This window comes from Lissotriton vulgaris, chromosome 12, assembly GCF_964263255.1.
Source record: "Lissotriton vulgaris chromosome 12, aLisVul1.2, whole genome shotgun sequence".
NCBI lineage: Eukaryota > Metazoa > Chordata > Amphibia > Caudata > Salamandridae > Lissotriton > Lissotriton vulgaris.
This window is the reverse complement of record NC_141700.1, coordinates 632,897,594-632,922,144: the sequence shown is the minus strand read 5'-3', so window position 1 is coordinate 632,922,144 and position 24,551 is coordinate 632,897,594. Positions and strand designations below refer to the sequence as shown.

Genomic DNA, 24,551 nt, shown 5'->3' with positions numbered 1-24,551 from the left:
GATGCCACTGTAGAAAATCTAAGATCACAAATCGGGAACAAAAAGATACACAAGGGGCAATGAGCATGCCGAAAAACAGGGAACTAATGATTTGCTATGCTTCCAGCACTTGGAAATGGTCCCATATATGATGTCTAACAGGAACTGACCTTGCAGGAAGAACTCAGCCACATCTTTGATTGGGAACCTCGGGTGATGTTCCATGGGCAACCCACCATCTTGGATAGGGCTAGTATATATGGCTTAACCACACCCTTTTTTGGAAATATTGGTGTTCACCAGCAATCGAAGAAGCCCAAGTTTGACATCCTTTGGCCAGTGCAGAATTCTGAGTATCTGCTACCACCAGGAACACAGTGCTCCAACTGGATCGCAGAACACCCTATTCAAATGTTGCGAATAGGGAAACATCAGATTGATTCAAGCGGTTTGGGCACCTAGCAACACGGCAAGTGCAACCTATGCATCTACCATGCGTCAACACAAGCTATACTTCATCGGCTCACTAAAAGCCTCTGGTGAGTTTCCTAGTTCTACACTGGCACCGTTACCACAGGATGTCCATTTAGGAAGATGTGGTGACTCGGTTTGGTGTATTTCTACCAGAAAACTATGACCAAAGATTTTCAAGCAGATATTTCTTTCTCAAAATTGCCTTAAACACGCATTGAAAAATCCAACAATGTCAGTAGTTTGTACAGGGATAAGTTTTTGTCTTGAACAAAGTGCCTTAGCTTGGACCTACAGCAAGAGCAAGGGGTGTTGGGCACCTTAAGGCTCTACCTGTCAGAGTTGTGGAATCCCCTGGCTAAAAGAGACTGTGCCCCAGGTGAAGAACACGTAAGAATTATTATTGGAGTATGTGTCGGTACTGTCTAAGGGGAGAGTTTATCCTGTACAGACAGCATGGACTTGGTTTGCTGAGGAGTACTCCTGTATTACATGCATAAACAATACAACATTTAAATGCCGGCCATTTTAAAGTTTACCAAAAAAGGCATGTAAGCCACAGAATGACTCGAATGTCAGTCTCATCTGTACCAAACACCTTAGTGAACTGACCTACAGAGAAATAGCATTTACTGCAGATGTTTCACATTTAAAATAAAACAATCAATACCAGAAATATATACTTCCCTTGACGCTCTCGCCCTGAACAGAGCATCAGGCTTGCCGAGGCTGTGTCCCTTCCATAGCCTGGATCCGTCATAGAGGAAGACGGATCCAGGCTACGCCAGACCCAGGCAGTTAATCTTTTAGTCGATCCATAGCAGTGTATTTGATATGTGTGTGAGGTGCCTTTAACAGTCAGAGGAAAGTGACAGGGCGAGGAAATCATCTTAAATGATTGATTCAGTCTTGCTCTGCTCAGAATTCAGAACATGTGCGTTAGGTTTAAGAAGATCAAAGTTCTGCAAATGCAGGATGTGGTTTCAAGAGCAGAAGAATCACAAAAGGCAGACTAGTGCTTCCTAGCAGGATGCACAAGTGTCACCTGTGAGTGTGGTGATGACACATGCTGCCTACCATCAAGCAGTGAATCCTCCGCTATGGCAGAGGAGCATCACCCCCACCTGCCAGCATCAAAAAAAGGGAAAATAAAACGATAATAAACCCATTTTTATTACTATTTTATTTTTGCTCTTGGAGCCGAGGCTTGGGGGTGGGTTCACTGCACTACTATTCATTCAGTGCGCCTGATGGTCTGGCTGACCATCTCAGGACGGCCAAACTGTCATGTGCACTTAAGCTCTCTCCAACCTGAACTGCGTTGTCAGGTTGGAGAGAGTAGGCACAGGCTCCCACTATAACTGAGAGCACAGTTCATCAATCCTGAGGCTATCAGCAGCATGAAAGCAGTGTCAGATTTGACCGCAGTGGACTCCGAGGCTGTGCCCGCAGTGGAGAGCAGCGCGATGTGACGATGCGGCAGGTAAGTGCGTTTTATTTTTGTCTCGTCAGTCTGTCTCCGCCCCACAACTCTATCGCCATGCCGGCCGCTACTGCTACTATCAATCAATGGGCCTGACCATTGGACGTAAACAAATATTTGTGGAGAGCCCCAAACATACCAGTGGACTATCATCCGATCAATTTGCTTAACCTAGCATCAATAAGCAAAGATTTCATGGCTGAACGCTGCAGCATGTGCTCTGTAATGGAAGCGCTCTCCTTCCTGAAGACAAGATGCAACACTTAGGGGCCGATTTCGGCTGGAAGGGCTCCGAACCATGTTCGGAGCCATTCCGACCGAATCGGTCGGTCCTGGTCGGATTCCTTCCCGACCGAGCCATTCCGATGGGCTCGGTCGGGAAGTAATCCGACTCAGAATTCCGGATTACAGACAACCGGCTTGGAGAGCCTGTCTGCAGTCCGGAAATCCTCCAGTACTAACCCGGTTGCCTCTGTGCGATCGAGGGAGTACGATTGCAGCTTTTCACTGACTTTTCGTGACGATCTGTCCGGCATCAAAAGGCAGTCGGAAGCTGTGTCTGGGGGCCGTCCGGCATGAAAAGGCAGTCGGAAGCTGTGTCTGGGGGCCCCCAGCAGGGCATCAATAGGTGTGAGGCCGCCGGATGACGGCCTGGGGGCACCTATGGTGGCCCTCCTTTGATCCCTGCACCCGGTGGCAAGCACCTTCAGGTGCCGGCACAGGGTGCAGGGATGAACTGCACCCTCGCTTTCAGCAATGCAAGCATGCTTTCCGGTCGCAAAGCATGCTTGCATTGTAAGGTATACAAATGCGACCTAAGCCTGTTCGGTCGCATCGTACTATCAGGGCTGTAACAGACGACAGCAGGTCGGTCGATTACAGCTCCTGCCCGATGTCGGACAGACTTAGGTCCATCCGACATCGAAATAGGCCCCTTAATGTAACTTTGTGGCTGAAGCCGCTCCTTATCATACTAATACAAGGGTTTTCCTATAATAGCATTGAAGAGTACCACCAAGTCAAAACGTATTTTATTTGTACCAAGGGATGAAGACTGGGTAAACGAAAAACAAGACAAGAACATCTCTGTGCTGGTATGAGAGCCTGGACTGGTGGCTACTACATCAAGACAATCCATTTTCACCTTCATGACTATATGTAATGTTTCATCTGATTTCGAATTAAAAATCCCAGTTTTGCAATATAGTTCTGCCCAGTAAATTTGTGAAAGTAAATGAATATGTGGCAAAAAAAACAATTTGCAAAGGAAAGGAAATAAAGGTTATCCACAAATAAATCAATTTGGGAAAAATATTTATCTGTGCACATCTTAACTACTATACTACAGATTAGAAGGGTGAAACGCTGAGATGATTATGATATGAAATATTCAAGCCTCTACCCACTGATAAGATGTACAATATTTAATTTGCAGAAATAAGAGATGCTTTCAGAAACAAGAAGATTGCCAGTCTGATCGGCGTAGAAGGCGGACACTCAATGGACAGCAGCTTGGGCGCTCTGCGGACCTTATATCAGCTGGGGACGCGGTACATGACCCTCACCCACAGTTGCAACACTCCATGGTAAGAATCTGCACCATTTCACATCTTCAGCTGCAACACACAGTGGCAAAAGCAACCACCATTACCACACCCACAGCAATGCGAGCAATGAAAAGAGCCTGCAGAATCAACACACGCTCGGTTTCAACACTCCATGTAAAGATCAGCTCCCACTAACAGGCCTACAGGTGTAAGACAACATCAGAGCTTCCACCATGCCCACATGCTCAGCTACGCACTCCATGATAAGAGGTGCGACTGTGTATCCACCAAACTCACTGTGGTTAGAGGCCCAACCACTACCAGATGCTACACTGCAGCACTCTATGGTAAGATCAGCTGCCACACCTACACATGTTGCACACAGTGGTCCGATTGTCAGCCCATACCTCACTGAAGCAGTAATGGGCCATGGTAAAAGCCTATGGTGCTACCACAAACACACAGACGTAACTAATAAACATCAACACCTAGAGAAGTAGTACATTGAAAAATATTAAAAACAGAGCCACTTTATTTTATGAGGGTTACTCTTGTGCACATGTGCCCGACTCATGGTCATGACCTGGCCAGAAATATATAACGGGGCTCTGGTCACTTTTGGCTCGGCTGTACCCTGGACTTCCGCCCGACAGTCCTGATCACCTCACTCCAGGCCATTATGGGCACTCTCTCCAGTGTTGACAATTTCACCTACAAGTCTTTGATATCAGGGGTTATTGTCTAATCAGCTCGCTGGAAGCAAAACAGAACTACAACAGACAGAATGAATTAGGTGATCACGGAAAAGTCCAGGACTGGAAACCGTGTCCATAATGACACGAGGAAGTGGTCCAACATTGTGGATTCATTCTGTTATACAATTTTTCTACATAAATTGACAATTGGATGCCAGTGTTAGAGGAAGTGGCATCAAGCACACTTTGACCACTGATTGCATCACAAGAATGATCACTTTTCCCTGCCCTTTGCCACTCAACAGCCTCCTATGTGCTGGTGAGGATCTAAAGAAAGAGCGTGTAGTAGAATCTACATGAGCCCTGAGACCAGGAGAACCAAAGGCAGCGCCAAAGGTGCTAAATTATAAGCAAGGGCTGTAATTGACTTGCTTCCCTAAGTGATGATGAAAAGTACGGCCAGAGCTTAACCAATGTTGAACAGTGTTATATGGATGTGGCTTACAGCAGCCAATGAGTGAAGGCAGGGCTTACAAAAAGTACAGAGAGGACGTGTGTATGATGCCAAAAAAGCAGATGTACGCCCCACGCTGACTGATGATGCCAAAGTGCAGTGTCAGTGAGAAAAATATTTGTGGGTGAGTAGTAAAAGCTAGATTATGCTACAAATGTACAGGATCTCAGGAGGTCCTCCTTATGCAATGTTATTAATTGCTAAATTAAGGATAAAATACATGAGGGAATCCCTTAAGGCTTGCCGAGACTCAGGTGTACCAAATCCTTAACTGTAAAAGATATTTTGTAGGGATGACTACCAGTGAGTACTTCCTTAGGTAAGAAACAAAAATACTAATGACATACTTACTTCTTATAATTAGAGATGACATCATAAAATTCATACTTAACATCCTAGTACTCTATTCATACAAACGTACAAAAATATGTTATTGAAAATACAACACTTTATACAGAATTCCAATAACAGCAATATTTGACTTCCTATTGTGATTTAACGCTCTGTTATAGTTGACAGTCAGAATTAATTTCATAAACTATACAGTGCCCATTAGATGCTATATTGGAGACATGAGCTGTTGATGGTACAGCCAGAAACATTTTCTTGATACTACTATGGGTTACAGTGGAGAAGTGTGGCTCACTGGTTAGAGGAGGCAGACCTGGAAGCAAAGGTCAGCCTGGGACCAGGGTTCAATTCCCGGCTCGGCGGGGTCTTGAGTCCTAAAAATGTCCATGGACTCGACAATTCTCGCTCCGGTGCCTACTCGATTCACGGGTTCACACTCTGCGACTCTGGGCAATAGCTTGCTTAATCTCCACAACGCCCCCTCGCGGCGGGATGCCTGGCTTTCACCTTGTGGATACCCTGCTGTGGTTATCTCACAGGGGAATACCAGGACGGGTTCCCTAAGCAAGCGCTTAGAAACCGCTCGGTGATTTGCGCTATATAAATTCCTGTACATGTACAATGAGATTGCAGACACGTGTTTCGCAGATATCCTCCTCTGTTTCCTCAGGAAACTAAACAATAAATATATAAAATCTATACCATATATTAATAATATTAAAAGGGATTCAAATAAATATTATATCTTTTTAGAATTACTATAAATCCCATATTGCTCTTTTCACAATGTTGTTTCATCCTTCTTGCAGAAGGCTCTCTACCTCCAAGCCTTGGTTATACTCCCTTACCTTTACTCACCTAGGAAGATGTCTTCCCAGACACTCTAGTTTGAAACTGGCACACAATATTCTAGCATGGAACCTCAATATAAATACGTCACCTCTCTGCTTCCAGAAGCAGAGTCAATATGCTTCGTCAGCAATCATCAGATTCATAGGGTTAGATCTCCAAGCACCGGATTAATACACTCAATGGCCTCCCCGAATTGGCAAAAGCCTCTTATTTTATTTACTGTGTTTTCGTGAGAGCCTGAATGTGAGACCAGTTTCATTAACTAGAGGTTTTTAAAGTTTAACAGGTGTCACAGGGTTGCCATTCGCTGTAATGGATTGGTGCTCACCTTTAACCCCAGCAGTTTCACCAGTGGAAAGCAGCCCTTTGAAATATTTGCTAAGTGTTTGTGGGGAACTATTCATACAGGAGCGTCTCTTAGAAATCTCACTTATATAAGATTAGCAGATGGCTCCATGTCACCCATGATGATGGCTTCAGTCCTGGGGTTTCGTTGAGCAGCCTAATGAATTCTGGGAGTGGTAGTCCTAGTTCAGTTCTGTTGCTCCACTTAAAAACAATGATTAATAAAGAAATGTCAACTACTGGAGCATAACATCCTTGGTGACGTAGAATCATCTGGTAACCTTACACTGAGTGTCGCCTTCTTATAGGCAAAGTTAGAACCCATTGATACTATTAAAAAAACTGTACCCAGTCACTACTGTGCCTGAAGACCGGGGCGGCTCCTATGTTATGGCGGAGGAGCATCACCCCACCGCTGGAACCATAAGACCTATGTAAAATAAAATTATAATGAAGCAGTTCTAAAACTGCTTTATTATCATTTTATTTTACTCCCGATCTGCAGCTGAGTCGTGAGGGCGGGACTAGCAGGAGGAGTGGTGGGCCCAGGGCACTGCCAGTGAACATGTTGGCCAAACCAACATGAGCACTTGGATATCGTCAGGCTATTGCTTGGAGATATCAGCAGGCTCAAGAGCACAGGCTCCCAGTGGTTGGTTGAGAGTGGAACCTGCCCGCTCCACCCAATCTTGACGCTTCTCTCATGCTGGGTAATATCAGCTTGAGAGTAGCGTTTGGATTGGCACAGGGGACTCTGGGGGCCTGTGCGAGCATCGGAGCTGAGGAGGCGGTTAAGCGGTGGACATCAGGCTGAAGGTAAGTTTTTTTGGGGGGGTTTCCCCCCCCCCCCCTCCCACCCGCCTCACCGAATTATCCTGCCTTCAGTCGCTACTGCCTGAAGAAATACAAAATACATAGACTCTGGACGAGTACTGCTGCAAGCAGAGCTGTGCAAGGGAGCCTGATCAGGTCCACTGTATTATAATGAAGATATACAAGGGAAACACTACAACACTGAATATGCAAAATGTATCAAGAGCACAAGACTAATCCCAATAAGCGTCACTACCAACAGGAGAGGAAGGGCATGAGTAGGCACTCCTGTACCCCAATCAAATATACATTAACAACAAAGGAGTGACTGTTATAAAAGTGCTATCAAAATAAACTAGTGAGGATTAATATTATTCTGCTGCCTGCTGCAAATGTGATCAATGCTCACACACGTGCAAGCACACAGCGAAATCTCTCTGTCTCCCTATACACACCCATTAGGTCCTCATCCGAGGAAGAAACCTGGTGGGCTTACTGGTCACCCAGTGTTAAAAGGAGGGAAAGAAACTTACTTATTAGAAGGGCCCTCACTCACCACTAGTTGGTGACATGCTTCATCATTGGGTCCCCGCTGGGGTGACCGAATGTCTCCCCAGCGTGCACGACGCCTGGTTACAGCGGAGCAGGATGTGGTGAGTGCAACAGTGCCCAAATTAGGAGGTGACTAAACGTGAATGTGTAAGTGTATTAAAAAATGCAAAGGTTGTGCCTTTACAAAAATCTTTAGTAATGGCCAACCTGCATTGAATAAAAACAGAGTGGACGGACTCCACAGGTTCTAAGTTAAGGAACCGGAATCCTAATCAAGATCAAAAGTTGGTCAACATGTTTCTGTTGTCAATTTGCAATTAGCTCAGCATTATTCAGGACCTACGCAAAAGTCCTCCGGTGGTGTACGCGCGCTAAGGCGTACCCTCCCGGGAGGCTCTAAATGTGAAAAATATATACAGTGTAGAGTATCCGGATAGTTTCCGTGAGTTACCCACTACAAATTTAGTAGGGATGTATAAAAAACCTGTAGGGAGAGAAGAGACCGAAAAAAACCATACATGAAGAGAGATTAAGTAATTCATTTCTTCAATGAAATGCAACTTTTGATCTTGTTTAGTCACCTCCTAATTTGGGCACTGTTGCACTCACCACATCCTGCTCCGCTGTAACCAGGCGTCGTAGCACGCTGGGGAGACATTCGGTCACCCCAGCGGGGACCCAATGATGAAGCATGTCACCAACTAGTGGTGAGTGAGGGTCCTTCTAATAAGTAAGTTTCTTTCCCTCCTTTTAACACTGGGTGACCAGTAAGCCCACCAGGTTTCTTCCTCGGATGAGGACCTAATGGGCGTGCATAGGGAGACAGAGAGATTTCGCTGTGTGCTTGCACGTGTGTGAGCATTGATCACATTTGCAGCAGGCAGCGGAATAATATTAATCCTCACTAGTTTATTTTGATAGCACTTTTATAACAGTCACTCCTTTGTTGTTAATGTATAATCCCAATAAGCACCAATACTCAATAATCACTGGGTTAACCACTAACCTTTGGTTCCAAAGTAGCGTGCTACTTGCTATAAAGTACCTCAGTGCCTCATCAGGGATAGTAATCATTACATAAATGCAATTACAGTACAATACAGGAAGCCAGGGCAGGGAGAACCTACTTCAGTACCACTGGAATTATGCAATGTTGTGGTCGCTGTTTTTTCCCATGATTATGGATTTGCCACATAATCCATCATATGCTGCATAATCTGCAGAATTTAACAAAAAAATAGTTTCTACCTCAAATGGATTAAAAGTTACTAAAACTGTGGTGATGTGTTCCCAAGCAGTGGAAGGTCATTCAAAAAGGTTAACTGATCATCTTTCATTTGTTTACTTCTGCATTTGTCTGTTAAACTGGTACTAATGAGGTACAAAGGAACCTGCCAAGAATTCTTCATTCAGAGTGTATATGGAGCACAGCAGACACATATCTGGTCTCTAACTGTTCAACAAAGAAAGGCAGTGGGTGGGGGCAGCAGGGACTGCCAAAGGTTAACCGAGGCATTGGACTGTGCAGGGTCAAAACAGTTAGGCTAGGGAATCGAGAGTAGGTAGCATGGACCTTTGGTCCATCAAACCACCCAGCTACTGGAAACTTACTGATGCTGACATGCCTCAACTTTTGTAACCATGATCTGTCTCCAAAGTTGTATTGATTTTTACTATGTAATAAAAAAAATCTAAAAAAAAATTAAAAAAAAGTTAGGCAAGCAATTGAGCTGCTGCACAAGGGAATGAAAGTGGAAGAGATGACTTAAGAACACTAAGTCACCCAGACATAACTCTGCCACCAAGCAGTTTACCCAAGGGCAGGGAAAGAGCACACAATGTATTAAAGTTAGCAGCACACTGGCCCTAAAAGCAAACAGAACAAGAGAACATTGGGACAAAGCGTACAAAACGGCATTAATCCCCTGCAAAAGATTGGTGGTGACTTTTATCCAGCAAGGTCCATCTCCGCCTCAGGCAAACTGTGTACATTGTTTTAAAACTCTTATGAGCTCATTGAGCATACCTGCGCTCTCGGCCAGAAGGTAAAAGCTCACTCAGCCCAGCCTGAGCCAGACTGAGTGTTATCGAAACAGGCTCTGGAAGTTTGCCGTTGTTAGTGCAATGCATGATGGGAACTGTAGCTCTGCGTACAAGATCACAGCACAAGAGTGACGTTCGCAGTTTCCATTACTAGTAGTTCTGTGCAGTTTGTTTGGGAGTTGTTCATTCTGATATTTGCAGTTACAGTGTCTAAAAGGTGAAAAAAAAGTCTATTCTGGCTCCTGGCCTTCCAGAAATCTGTGCAGTGCTTTGGAAGAGATGCAGTTTCTACAATCCGGGTTCTTCAACCTTTTCTGTAGTGAGAGATACTTCTGTTCGGTGAAAATCATTGTGTGCTACTGAAGGCTAAGCAACTCGCTCATTGTTACCAGACACCCCCAAGCCCAGCTTCTTTGACGAAGCATAATATCCATAAAGCCAGATACTATGGCTTGAACAAATTACTTGGGCTAGGGCCACTAGGACAGCTGTGGTCTTTGAGGATGTATGGACATATGTGCATATAAATGGAATATGTACATGGGTTCCGGAAGGGACTTAAGACCTTGCTTTTTGAGTGATCTGCCCTTTGTCCTGGTCTGCTTGATATTACCTGATATTTCTTTCTTGAGTCTATAAGTGCAAAAAATGTTCCGCAAGATGCCTACTGTGTGTAAAGGTGACACTTTGAAATGAGAGAAAAACGAACTGAAGAGTTATCTTTATGTTTATATGGATTCCTTAAAACTCCTCATTTAAATTTTCTCCCATTTCCAAGTGTCATATTTACAAACAGAAGGCAACTTGCTCCCAGTGTGCTGTAGACACAGTGCCAAATTTATAACCGGAAATATACAGCCTTTTTTAAAATGGGAGAATTTAAAGTGGAGAAAAATCCTTCATAAAACATTAAGATGTAATTGGCTTAATTGAAAGTGGAAAAAAACGTTGAGACTTAACGTTTCATAGAAATATGTTTCTTCACTTTTAGTTTCTTCTATTTAAAAAAAAAAAAAAGAAAATTCTTCAGTTATAAATATGACATAGTGTCTACTGGCCACTGTGAGCAACAGGGCTGCTATTTGTAAATGCCACACTTTGAAATGGGAGAATATTCTAACAAAAACTAAACTTAATCATTGAGGTAACTTTTCATTTTAATGTTCTCCAATTTAAAATCATCCAGAAACATAATTTTGTTCTCATGCTTCAGTATTGAGTTGACAAGGACTTTCATTTAAGAGTTCAATAGCTCAGTGTGTCTGTCACCTCTGTGCCCCAGCCTGGTCATAAAACTGACTGAGCCTTGCTCATTATCAGACACAGCTAACCCCAGAACCGGTCCCAGGATGCTTGTTTCCGGTACAGAGATTAGATCTGGCTCGGCATTACGGGATGGACTGTTCCCATGAGGCACAGGGTCAAGACTGATTTGCATGTGGCTGGATCTGAACTGGGGTGGCAAAATGAGCTAAAGAACGATGATGGATTCAACCCAGATCTGTGACTAAGGGTAAGTGTAAGAAAAGTTTCAGGGTTCCGCCCATCATCTCCTTGTGTTTGCATCATATTGGTTATCTTCAGGAATCCTAGAGTCTTCTTCGTAGCTCAGGACTCGATCGCAGATTCAGAGGATAGATTTCTGCTTCTCATGGGGAGACTTGAGGGCCTACAACTGGTCCTTGGAAACAGGTATGCACCAAACACACAATAACCTGCATTCCTGGCCCAGTTATCAACCTGGGATCACCTCCCCTGGCTTATATGGGGCGATTTTAACCGTGTATTTGACACCACATGAGACAGATCCCAGCCCTCCCCACCTACAGCAGCCATAGTTGTGAATGCTTTGCCCTGTCCCAGTGGTTCTGATATTGGTCTCTCTTGGATGTCTTGCACCACCACACCCTGTTGGCGAGACTATAATTGTTCTATTCGCCTGTACATTACCTCTGTGTGTGCTTATATAGGATGGTCTTTTGAAACAACAAGGGAACCCTTTAGGTAGTGAAGGACCTAGGGTAGCATTTTTTTAGGAAAACATTGGTCCTTAACGTATCAAGTAAAAACCACAAATGAATTATAGTCAACAAAGTGTACTATAAGCACAAAAGGTTTCCCGCCGGACACTGTATTTAAACAATTTAGAGGATAAATGATATTGTAAGCACACACCCAACAGGATATCGAGGTAATTCCCCTCATTGAGCGCACGGACCGGGATATCGCTCCCTCATACCGCCCCCGCCGGCTCCATTGGTTTCCGGCTTATTCATTCACTCCTCATGAAAGCTCACTGCTACGTCGAACGCTCTTCACCAAGGAGCTTCTCTCGAATCCTCCAGCCTCTAGAAAACCCGGGACTCAGCAGCCTGGACTGTAGAAATCCCAGCCCGACCGTTCCGTAGCCTTACCCGGCTAACACGGCAGAGGCATTGCCCTCTCTACTTTTTCCAAATTCCTGCAGTAGCCCCCAGTGGCTCACAAACAATATTCAGGCATACATTCCTTAGTCCTGATGATGATCCTTGTATTTGTTTTTTAAGGATCGAAACGCCGTCGACATGCTAAATAGTTACACACAAGCTTTCCATTGTGTTACCATGTGTGTGTCTACTATATAAGAACAGCCTTGTCTAAATCTCATTGAAATACATGGTTCTTCTTTTTCCTTTTTGCCTGAAAGTATTCCTCCTCCCTCTCTGCATTTCTTTTCTTGTCTTTGTATATTGGATACAGGATTGTATCCCTCTGTATATTTGTGCTCACAATATCAATTATCCTCTAATTTGATTAAATACAGTGTCCAGCTGGACACCTTTTGTGCTTATAGTACACATTGTTGACTATAATTTATTTGTGGTTTTTACTTGATACGTTAAGGACCAATGTTTTCCTAAAAATATATAGGATGGTCTGCACACTTGACATTCCCTCTAGGGTCACTGCCACTGAATATTTCGGCAGAACCATCTCTGACCACAACCCAATGTTGTTGACCTTGAAATCGGCAAACCCATACCCCTTTTTCCCCATATGTAAAATCTATTCTTCCCTGCTCAACGATAGCATCCTATGTGTTGAGCGAACAGCTCGACTGATTGACTTCTTTAACGATCATGAGGGCTCAACTGATCAAGAGCAACTGATTGGGAGGCGATGAATGTGGTTACCCAAGGCCATTGTATTCGTATAGTGGTAGGTACCCACGTTTCCATAAAATTTGATCTATCCAATATAAAAAAGGACTATATTGCAACTGAAAGATAGATGATGACTGACCCATCCATCCAAGAGACCTTAAGTGCCCTCCAGCAAAGAGGAAGCTTGACTTCTCAAGAAACTTCAGTGCTTGAATTGGTCTGCATACACAGCCTGTACACATGATGAAGCTGACAATTTGGGTTGGTTACTCACCTAGAATTCTTTCATCAGAATCCAGATCCTCCCCCCAAATCACAACTCTTCGTGACCAGTTGGGTACTCTGGTCCAGTCACAGCAGGAACTCTATCGCACTCTTTTTCATTTCTACGAAAGTCTCTCTACAGTCACCCCAAATTACTCCCTACAGGCAGTCCAGGATTTTGTGAGGGCCGTGCCCCTTTCTAGAACCGAACCCGCCACTCGCACTAAACTAGACGACCCCCTAACTCCCCACGAAATTAAGGCAGCTATAAAAGAGCTTACCTCCGATAAGAGGCCAGGACTAGTCGGCCTCTCCTAAGGCCTACTCCAGCACATTTACTTTCAAATTAATACAGCTTTATCTGGAAGCCCTCCAAGTGGGGTCTTGCCCCAAACACTTAGAGAAGAATCTCTAGTCCCTATCCTGAAACCTTGAAATAATCCACTGTATCCTTCATCCTACAGGCCATAGCTATAGTGCTTAACATCGGCTATAAAAATTCTTAGTAAAGTTGTGGTGACTCAAATATCCAGACTCCTGCTGACTTTACTTCACTGTAACCAAAACTGGTTGAAACACCTCCAACAATATTCAATGACTCTAAAGGCTGATAGCCCCAGCCCCGCAACTCTACCCCAATGCATGCGTCCTACTTCAGGTTCTTGAAAATGCCTTTAATACACTTATCTATTCAGAGTTCTCTGACTCTTTGGATTTGTCCCCAAATTTCTATGTTTAATAAAACTCCTTTATAAAAAACCCTCACCAGGGATAAACTAGGGACCTACATATCGGAACCCTTTGCGGTTGGCAGGGCTCAGCAGAACCCTTGGTGATACACCTACACAGGGCAGGAGAGAGGTGGGGAATTTCACTCTCAGACAGCACTCACCACATCTTATTATTCCCAGACAACATTCTCTGTTATCTTAAAGACACCAATACATGCCTTGACGAGACAGCCCTCATACTGGACAGTTTGGGCACAGCTTCTGGATATCTGGTTAACAGAGGAAAATCCTGTCTTTTTCCTCTTGCAGGGACACCCACCGTGGCCTCTCCTCCTGGGTGGCGCACCACTACATGGAAAGGTGCCATGGTTTGTTACCAGAGTATCCATGTCTATCACGATGATACAGACCTACAGAAGGGGAAGCTTGGATGGCGCATCTCCTCCCTCAGAGACCAGATCACATTCTGGAGGATGCTTCTCCTAACGGCGATGGTTAGAAGTGCCATCTCTAAGATGGTGATGCCACACAGACTCCTTGCCTATTTTATCTCCCTGTCTTCCTCACCTAAACCCTTTTTCAGGAGCTTGAAGCACTCTGCAGGGACCGGTATGAGCTAATAGCTATTGCCAAGTGTCTCTCGCCACCCTATGATTCCCAGTTGACCAGAGGGGCCTGGGAGCCGCCGATTTTGAAGCCTACTATCTGGCCAACTGCAGTGGCTGGCCAAATGGATTGCGAGGGAGGCATCGAAAGGGACTGGCGGAGACCGGGAACAACTTTATATTACAGATCTACTACAATTGGTCATCCCCTATCCCAGACCCATTCATACCTTCTAAAAATTACTTTGGGGGGACTGCAATGCCTGGCCAGGCTTCAGAAGATTATTAAAAGCCCATTACCATATGCTCCCAGCTCACTTCTTCGGGCCTTAACCTTGACTAGCCGCAGCTCACTCACTAGGAGAAGGAGGGCCTTGACACATTGGGAGATGTATTCCAAATGGGCTCCCTTCTTTCCCTTTAATCCCTACAAGATCAATTTGCTTTGCATGATTGACAATTCATAACTTATTGTCTTATAATGCACGTGCTATGCACTAGATGGGACATAACAGAAACGGAACCCCCCCAATACACCAGCCGACCTAAACACTCTATATTATTGGTACTGCTAAACATTCCATCACCTGATTTTACAAGTCACAAACACATTCACTTCCTCCAACCCATCAGCAGGATGCATGGGAGACGGAATTTGTAGAGTTTTACACAGCAAAGAATAAGCCAGAGCTTTAACACACCCGAATAAGGTCTTCCACAACGCAAGAGTCAAACTAATTCAATTCTTCGTTCTACATCAAGCATACCTTCCACTGATTGACTCCATAGATTAATCCCAGGTGTTACCCCTGCTTGTCCCTGCCGTGCTTCTGAAAATGCAGACCTACGACATATGTTTTGAACCTGTCCATCCCTCTTGAAGGTATAAGCCCAAATCTTCCAAACTCTTTCCAGGTGCACTGGTGTGTCCCTCCAATTGACTTGGGAGATAAGAGCTCCAGGCCTCCACCAAATGGCAACCTCCTGTTTCTTACACCTCAGCTTTCTATGGCAAAGCGCACCATCAATTGGAAGGCCCAACATGCCCGTGCTACAACCACCTGGCAAAGAACAGTCTCACAGTGGGCCCAAGCGGAATCAATGCCTTGCACAGAGAGGAGAGTGAAGGCTTGCGAATCCACCCAATAGCAGACTCCTGGGGTCGTTTATGGCCTCTTTGGAGGAGAGACCCGGGGTCGATCCTGTTGCTCCGTAAGGCCCTGTGGGTTCAGTTCACTTTGGCTACGTGATCTCCAGCATCCGAGTCTCCCCCATACATTTAGTGTCTCCCAACAGCCTCATCTTGCATCAATTTGTCGAAAGTCCACAGATACCCCTAGTTCACAACACTCTTCACTTCTTCGTGAATGTACCACTCCACCAGCTACCACAGACTCCCTCTCCACTCGCCCCCCTTTTGTGCCAGGGGGAGACACCCCCGATTTCCTCAGCCTGAATAACAGTTTGTTCTTTACATTTCCTTTCACCAGTTCCTGTTCTTTGTTTTGATTCTTTAATAATATATGATAAGAGAAAAAACATGATTCTTCTGTTTTCCCCTCATCTCAAGCCATTTCCCACATCCCTAGTATATCAAACGCCTCACTCCTTAAACCGCTTGATGGAACGGCGAGAATCCAAAATTCACCATCCATCACTACTCCTAGACTCTCATCCCTATCCTTCCCTATTTGTCCTCTAGTCGCCAACTTATACAAAACCTGATACAATGTAATTTAAAAATAACAATGATGGCTACTGAGTATCAACAATGCATTGTTGTGTGCATGTACAAATACTTGTAGTAACGATAACCGGTTGTGTCGCAATGCATAGTGTACTGTTGAAAATCTCAATAAAAATCTATTTTTAAAAAAGTTCCATAGGTTAGGTTATGTTACAAGTAGTTCTCTTGTCAATTCAAATAACAAATGAGAACTGGAAAAGGTTTCTCCTGAGCAGTTCCCTTGACTGTTGTAGGCTACAAACTGGTGCCTCCTGCTAATCAGAGCATTGGCGCCCCACATACCTTTACTTGGAGTATTACACTGAGTTTGAAAAATTATTTGGTTCTAGTTGAGGCCTAAGGCACACAAGGGGCCATATTACTTATCAGAGGCACGGCACCCTCTATATCTGCACACATAACACCCGTATTTGGTTTCACGATACAGACCAGGACAAGGAGCCAGATTGGGGGACAAATTTGCTGTTCTCAGGACGTTAACAAACTTGGCGCTGCACCAGACTGAGCAGCGCCACTTTCAGTTTTATCAATTCAATCGATCTTTATTCATTTATGCATCATAATCATAAAAGATAAAAGCGCCTCTTTCATACATGATACATGATCAGCAGCTTGAAATGAAATCATTGCAACAGCAATAGATAAACTAGGAACCGCAGCATCTGAATTGAAAAAGCCCCATTTATCCCACGAGTTGAGGTCCTAACCTTTGGTTTGACTCTTATCTTTTAGGGTTGATAACTGGCTCGTTGATGACAAAAAAGAACCTGCAAAAAGTAACGGATTGTCGGACTTTGGGAAGGTAAGCCGTCGGAGAAATCACGCTAGCTTAATTTACCTCAAGTAGGGAAGGCTGGGGGGTTTATATAAAAATATACAATGTAGAGAATTTCGCCTGAATGTATCGGAAGTATAACTGATGTTCGAAGGTTTCTGACACACGCTGACCACAAGCAGTCTACACAGTGTGGTGTGGCCTTAAGTGGCGGCGCAGGCCTTGGTTGTGGTGCTGTAGCAACTGGTGAAGTAGCTCCATGACAGGGATCTGCCTGCAACTCGGTGGACTAATAGCAGTATTTCATCCTTCTAAAGTCGATAAAATGAGGACTAGGGAAAGGGGTCAAATACCACTGATCCTTTATGTGCCAACAAAGTTCTGTTCCTTATTCGTGCTACATTAATGATCAATATTTTTTGTATTATTATAATTATTCCATTAGTTTGTCGCTCTTCCATTTTTCGATAAATGCAAATGCACATGAACTGTTGGGAAATATTACAATAGTTGTTTCTAGGTTTGTACATCCGCATTCAATAATGTACTCTGCTTACATGTATTAAGTGGATAAAACAAAGTTATGAAGTATGACAACATTTTAAAGTTATCTTCATAATCTGGTTTTATGATAATTTGATTATTATAGCACTTTCTAGCACCAACTGTTGCCTCGTAGTGCCTTAATTGACAGTCGGTGCTATTATCCTGCTGAACCGTAGGTATGGAGTGATGAGAACGCGATTTTTCCAGCCGGAATTCCAACGTGTAGCATTCATGGTACACATAGCTCATTCATCCGCTGGGTTTATGTTGTGCCTTGTGTTATCTCCTTGCCTGCTGCTCAGCCAGTATGAATGTGATGTCTGTGTGGAATGTTGAATGCTGGATGACAGAGTGAGTAGAATGTTAGTGTGTCTGGTGTGGATGTGGAATGACAGTTGATGAGAGAGGGCTGAGCAGTGACCATCCTGTTCCTGGTGGGGTTTCCTCCTGTTCATCTTACTTCAAATAAAGAGCTTCAAGAAACTACTTGACCATTCATCATTTCATTCACTACATTTTGGCGACGAGGGTGGGAGATTTAGTGGTCGGGAGGAAACACAGACATGGTACTGGCATACATTCTATAGGTATTACTCTGTATGAAATGTGTGAAGTGCCTGTGAGTACATATGCCCCCATGGCATGGGAGTGGGCTTTTCTGGGCCAGAATGCCCTGTTTTTTTTATGTACAAGTTTGTGGGTTTTCCAAGCTCCTCTACTGCTAATTCCCGCCCAGGGCAAGGTCAGAATGTACTCTTCACAAAGGCATGATGAGCAAATCCCTTCTCAGGGTGTGAGGGGAAAGGAGCCTCTTGATATTGTTGGTGATATGTGGGGCAAATGAGTTCCAGAGAGCAGTTAAGAGTTAACTGGATGCACATTGGAAGAAGATCTGTGTATGGAACCTTTTTGACTCCATTCGAGGCATTGCACCAATATGTAAAAAATGTACTGTAGAATTATATGTGGTGAAATGCACAATTATTATCTGTTTTTCTCCTCGCAGAAAATATGTTCCCACATTGAAAAACTAGGAACACAATACTTGTTTTATTACAAAAAGATTTGAACTTCATACATACATTTTCAAAAAGCAACAAAGTCCCCTCTCATAAATATGTACTGCAGTGTTGCCACTAGGAGAAATTATTTAGATAGAGCATTAAATGCAGCGATTCCTAGAACTTATGTTTTAGGACTTGCGTCGTTTTAAATGGTTAGCTTCTCGTAGGTAAATATACAATCCTTCATTAAAATGTTATAAATCTTCAAATGTGGCTAAAATTTGGCTGGTGTCAATTTAAGGCTGAAGTTCAGTAGCCCAAATTATTTCCCATTTGCAACAGCGCAGCCATTTCCAGACAGGATTTGCAGAAATCTGGCCACTTTGCAGATCGCTGGTTTGCATTATCACAAAGCCGCCTGCATGTGCCTGACTCCCTCATCCAGGACGGAGCGAATGGCTCCAAAACTAGGCAGCAAAAGGCTGATTACAAAGGGGATTCATAAATATACACCTGCAGGTCTACAGCCTCTCATAAGTACTGTTTCATGAGTTGCCAGGATACATACATCTATCGCAGGTTATGCCTAGAAATCTACGCCAGCCGTAGCTTTCCAGGTATAATCCTGGAAAACTTTTGTGAAGTCTTTTTTTCTCCTCTGTAGTTGAGGCAATTTACCATTGTATAATGGCATGGGTTGCATAATTAAGCATTGTGAAATGTCAGTGCCTTATACACTTTATTTTTTCTCTCTGCAGGTAAAATATCTTTCTTTATGGGCAAACTCCTTCCCCTGTTTCCCCAAATCCTGGGGGTGTTCCCATGCCCTTCCCATTCCCTTCCCACCATGGAAAGTATTTACCACTGTTTTATCTATTACCATTTTTAGGGTGGAAAACGTTTGCATGTTAACTCTCCATGGCCAGCACACCCTAGAACGTCCATATTGTACTTGGCTCTTTCTGCAGTATCATCCTCCAGACTTTTTGTTTCCTCCTCATATTTTGCTGAATTATTTTTTGTTGGCCTTAGAACTCTGTGCACTTTACCATTGCTAACTAGTCAATCAAATCAAATATAAACTTTATTCGGATTATTACGATCCATAAAAGCATTACAATTACAATTAAAAAGTCTTTCAAAGAGGTCTAGTTTACAAGTTAAAAAAGCAGAAAATGAATTACAGTACTGTTTAAAGGTTTTTCCGATGTCTATAAATACATTTCAGAAAATTAAGGACATGGTAACATGTGGCTTCGGTGTCCAAAAGCTGCAAACTTAGCATGGCTGCTCTGCATTGTCTAAGACCCCAAGATTTTAAAAGGGTCAGTAGCCAGAGTTTGCGGTGTTCCTGATAAAATTTGCAAAATAGGACTGTGTGAATAGAAGATTGACTTGATGTCCCATCACATGGGCATGGGGGTGGATTTGAGTCCCACACGTTTGGCGTTGGAAAGGCCACCAGTTTATGAAATATGTTCAATCTAAATCTTATCAGGAGAAAGCGTTCAAAGGTACCAATGTCAAGTTTTAAGTACGGCTGCATTGAAAGAGTAGATTGGACCAGCGTAGCATGCTGCACCGACTGTTTTCCAGCTTCTGCCTGAAGTCTCATGTTTGTCAAATGATCCAACGCTCGCTTCTTTAAATTGTCGTTTGCGAGTTCTCCGATTTTTTCGGGATTACGATAATATTTTTCCAATCCAAGGTCGCCAAGAAAGGTCCGGATATAGGCCAGCCATTTGATTTTAAAAGCATAGTGCAGAGACATTGCATCCGTCAATATTGTTTTTGTGATGTCGTTTGTGTCTGATACCCAAATACGTCGCCAGAGTAGAAGTGGTTGGATTTTGGCAAGGTCTTCAATATATGGTGCCCCTAATTCTAAGTGGCAGGCGTAAACGGAGGATGTTTTGGGGGCAGATAGGATAAATCTAAAAAACTTATTTTCTGCGGTTTGCAGAGAAGTAACGTCCGTGTATCCCCATAGTCCTGCTCCATATATGGCTGTAGATTGGCACTTGGCTCTATATATGGTTAGCAGTTCTCTGGGTGGACGTTTTCCTAATTTTTGGGAAAACGACACCAAAGCTGCTAGTGCTCTTTTAAAACAATGCTTTCTAGCTTCTATTGCTGGTTTCCAGGAAAGTTTATTGTCTATCGTGACCCCCAGATAACAATAATCGTTTGTTGAGGCAATTTTTTGGCTGTCGAGGTAGATGGATGTTTGCTGATTTTTCCCGACCCCAGCCTTCATTACGAAAGTTTTTTTCACATTTATGTGGAGGTCAAGAGTTTTCATATACTGGGAATATCTGTTTAGGGACCTTTGGAGTTCACGGGGAGTTTGTGCAAGGAGGACGGCGTCATCCGCATACAGCAGAGCGGGGATCGGGCGGTGTTTGGCCCTTGGGAGGTCACAGGCACCCTTTAGTAGCTCAACCTCCAAGTTGTTGGTGTAGAGGGAGAAAAGAAAGGGTGCCAGGACGCATCCCTGTCTGACCCCCCGCTCTACTGTGAAGGTCTCCGTCAGTTCTCCCTTTGTCCCGAAGCGAACTCTTGCGGATGGGTTGGAGTAGAGTTCCCTTAAAAAGTTCAGGAGTGGTTGGTCTACCCCCATCTGTGCTAGAAGGGACCACAATTTTGTGTGGGAGACGCAGTCAAAAGCCGCGGACAGATCTACGTAAGTCATATAAAGTTTTGCCTTCTTTGCATGCACGTATTTTCCGACAATTATTGATAGATTTAAGGCTTGCTCAACAGTGCCTAATCCTTTTCTGAATCCGAATTGGAGATCGGATAGGACACCTTTTTCTTCCGCCCAGTCCTGTAACCTTTCTAGTATCACTCTTCCTGCTATTTTCCCCAGCGAGTCCAACAGGGAGATTGGGCGATAGCAGGCGGGGTCCATACGATTACCTTTTTTAAAAATCGGGACCATTATGGATTTGGTCCAGGACTCTAAAATTCCTACTTTTGCCGTAGCGCTACAAACCCTTGTTAAAATTGGTGCCCAGAGGTCTGTCTGGTGTTTAAAAAGGTCTGCTGGAACGCCATCCGGCCCTGGAGCCTTACCTTTTTTGGTGGAGTTCAGTGCCACAAGAATTTCAGAAATTTCGAATTTAATGTCTATTGGGTATGGTGGGAGTGTTTTTTCTCCTTCTTCTAGCTCTGGGTCGTAAGTTGGTTTTTGAAAGATGCTAGTGAAATGTGATACCCAAGTTGCAGCATCTATGGCGACTTCGATTTTTGGGCCCGAGTCGTCCGCCAGGAAAGGAGTTCTAATAATTCTCCAGAATGCTGTTGAATTTTTTTCTTGAGCGCTAGTATGGAGTTCGTGCCACAGCGCTTGCTTCAGTTCCTCTTTCCTCTTTTTCCTTGTTTTTAGGTATTCGCTCCTGAGAGTGGCTATTGTACTGAAGTCCCTATCATTTTTGTTTAAGGCTAACTTTAGTCTTGTATGTGCCTTAGTGCACTCTTGATTGAACCAACCAGTGGTCCGCGATGAGTCAGTTTTTTGTTTTCTTGTAAGTAGCGTCTTTGTTTTTTCCATGATTTGGGCGAAGTTAGTTAAAAGCTCCATATCATTAGTAGCTATGTCCAAACAGGTTTCAATTTGGGGGTAAACTGACCTTATTAGTTCTTTGGTGAGTTCATCAGGATTGATCCTCTCCCACTTTATGGTATACCCATTTGCTTTATCCAAATTGATGTTTTCCTGAGTCAGGGCATTTGCTATTATTGCTGGGGAACATTTTTGATGAATTAATAGGACTTTTAGAGTTAGTATTGCATGATCACTCTGAGAATTCGGTAGCACTTCGAAGTTCTTTACTCTTGTTTGCAGAGAGGCTGATATAATTATAAAGTCTACCGTGGTTTGATGACCTCGTCCTATGTAGGTAGGTGCAAGTGAGTTTTCCCCATATTCCGAGGTGTTTACTATCTGGAGATCCAGATCGGATAGGAGATCGTTCATTTGCCTTCCCATTTTGGTGTGCGAAAAATGTGTAAGTAAGAGGCCATCTTCTGTCACCATGCCTGGGCATTTTCTTTTTAGTTGGGTGCAGGCGTGAAGATTAAAGTCGCCTGCCCATACTATTGTTGCCGGGCCTCCTGCTCCTTGCTGCATTATAAGGGTGGTTAATGTTCCATGGAGATGGGCCAAAACTCTCTCTAAGTCCAGTTCCTCCAGATTATTATAAAAGTTAATAATGATCATCGACTCTCTTTTCTGGAAATAAAGACCTAGGATCTGCAGGTTTGTTGTCAGTTCAATAACCTTTGTTCTAACATTTTGAATAGTGTTAGCTAGGTAAATGCACAGACCTCCCTTTGGTCTGCCTAGATGTCCCGACTGCGCGAGAGACGAGTACGTCTTGTACCCCTGCAGGTGATATTCTTGTAGTGACCATGTCTCCTGTATGCATAATACTTGGTGATTAAGCGTATGATACAGGATTGTCCCATCCTCTATTTTTGTCCTTAGACCAGCGATGTTCCATGAAATCAGGCTCAGGTTTGTTGAGCTGTCATCTGGGCTTTGTGTTCTTTTTAGTTTCACGGGAGCAGGTGGGATCTCTCGGTCTGGAGAGACTGATGGGAGTTCGATGGGTTCCATACGATCTGTATGGTTTTGGGAATATGCCTGAAATTGTGGTGGTCAATCGACGCCGTCCAGGGGACTATATCTATTTGTTAAGTGGGGACCGTTCCAACTGTCCCAGCATGTGGGGTCGTTGTTCTTTGTCCGATGGTCCAGTCCACTCCATTCGTTCATGTCTCTGTCTTGGTGATTTGGGCCTAATGGTTTGAATGGGGGAAGCCATCCTTGCCGCGGCTGTTGCCATAAGTGGGTTTTATAGTGCGTAGATTGCTGAGGTTGCCACCATTGTTGGGTATTGTGATGTGACCATGGAGGTGGGTTTACCGGAGGTGGGGTAACAAAAGGAGTGGATTGGGGAAATAAAACAGGTGGATGCCACTGAAAGGCTGGATACTGTAAGTTTTGCAGGGATCTAGACCTCTCTGAATGGTGTTGGGGGTGGTACATATTGTAGTCGGAGGGATTTATAAAGTTGGGGTTTATTGGGTGTGCGAACGAGGAGAAATTTTGCCTTGTGGATGGAGGTAGGAAGTAAGACAAGGGAAGGGGGTTTATTTGTGTGGCAGGTCCTCTGTTGGACGAATTACAAATGTAGTTTGCTGCCCCTATCTCCCTGAATTTGATACTGATGACGTCCCCCGCTATTGTCTTCGTGCTTCTACCAACCCAATCTCCTCTACGTGCAGAGAAGATGTCGCCCCTGATGTGGGCGGGTAGTGGTCTATGGATATGGAGCCACTGGGCACATTTATTCCTCAGCTCTGCGAAGGTTTCTCTTACGCCCTCCTTCAGTGGGGGAACTGCTGTTAACACCACCACGAAGGGAGAAGCTTCCGGGGGTAAGTTGATTATTTTGGGCCGAGGTTGCTTGGTCTTCAGATCTGGTGGATTTTCTTGGGAGGGGGTCTCTGCTGGAATGGTGAGATTTCCTTTCATTTGCCTGTTATTTGTTTTTGATTTTGATTGACCTTCTGGATCTATTTGGGTAGTGGACGAAAGATCTACCGCGTCCGGGGAGTTTTTGGGAGCATCCAGATTGGTCGCTTTTTTGGCTAATGGATGTGTTACTGCCGCTTTTTTGGTTGATGATAAATTAGTCTTATTTATTGTGCTGGTTATTTGTTTGGTATTGGATGGTTTTTTTTGGGGTATTTCCTGTGCGCCCTGCATTGTGGCGGAACCATTCCTGCTTGGTTTACAACTACATTTGGTGTTGATTAATGACGTAAGTCTGTCCAATTTTGATATGAGTGGTTTAATCTGCGCTGTAATTTTTGCCTCAAGGTCGGATTTTAAGTCCATAACCATATTTTCCACCCAGCAGGGGATACCTGCCGAGGAATTAGGGGTGGGTGTAGTCAAATTATGGTTCTTTCTTTTTGTCTTTGGTTTTTCCTTGCTGATTGGCATTGCCTTGAGATTGGTGGAGACAATTTCCCTTATTTTTGTTGTGTCTCGGATCGTTTCTGGGTCGGGTGGTACAAG

The 24,551-nt window shown here is 44.0% G+C and overlaps 1 protein-coding gene across 2 annotated transcripts in view; it reads left to right on the top strand.

The window, feature by feature from the left end:
• Positions 1-24,551, top strand: part of DPEP1 (dipeptidase 1) — a 199,145-nt gene that overhangs the window by 110,569 nt on the left and 64,025 nt on the right. For both annotated transcript variants that reach the window (XR_015302468.1, XM_086945795.1), the window contains exons 4-5: positions 3,369-3,519; positions 16,868-16,937. Coding sequence is in view for 1 of the 2 variants with exons in the window: in XM_086945795.1 (XP_086801921.1) it covers positions 3,369-3,519; positions 16,868-16,937 (221 nt within the window). In the remaining variant the exon portion in view is untranslated. The remainder of the gene's footprint in view (positions 1-3,368; positions 3,520-16,867; positions 16,938-24,551) is intronic.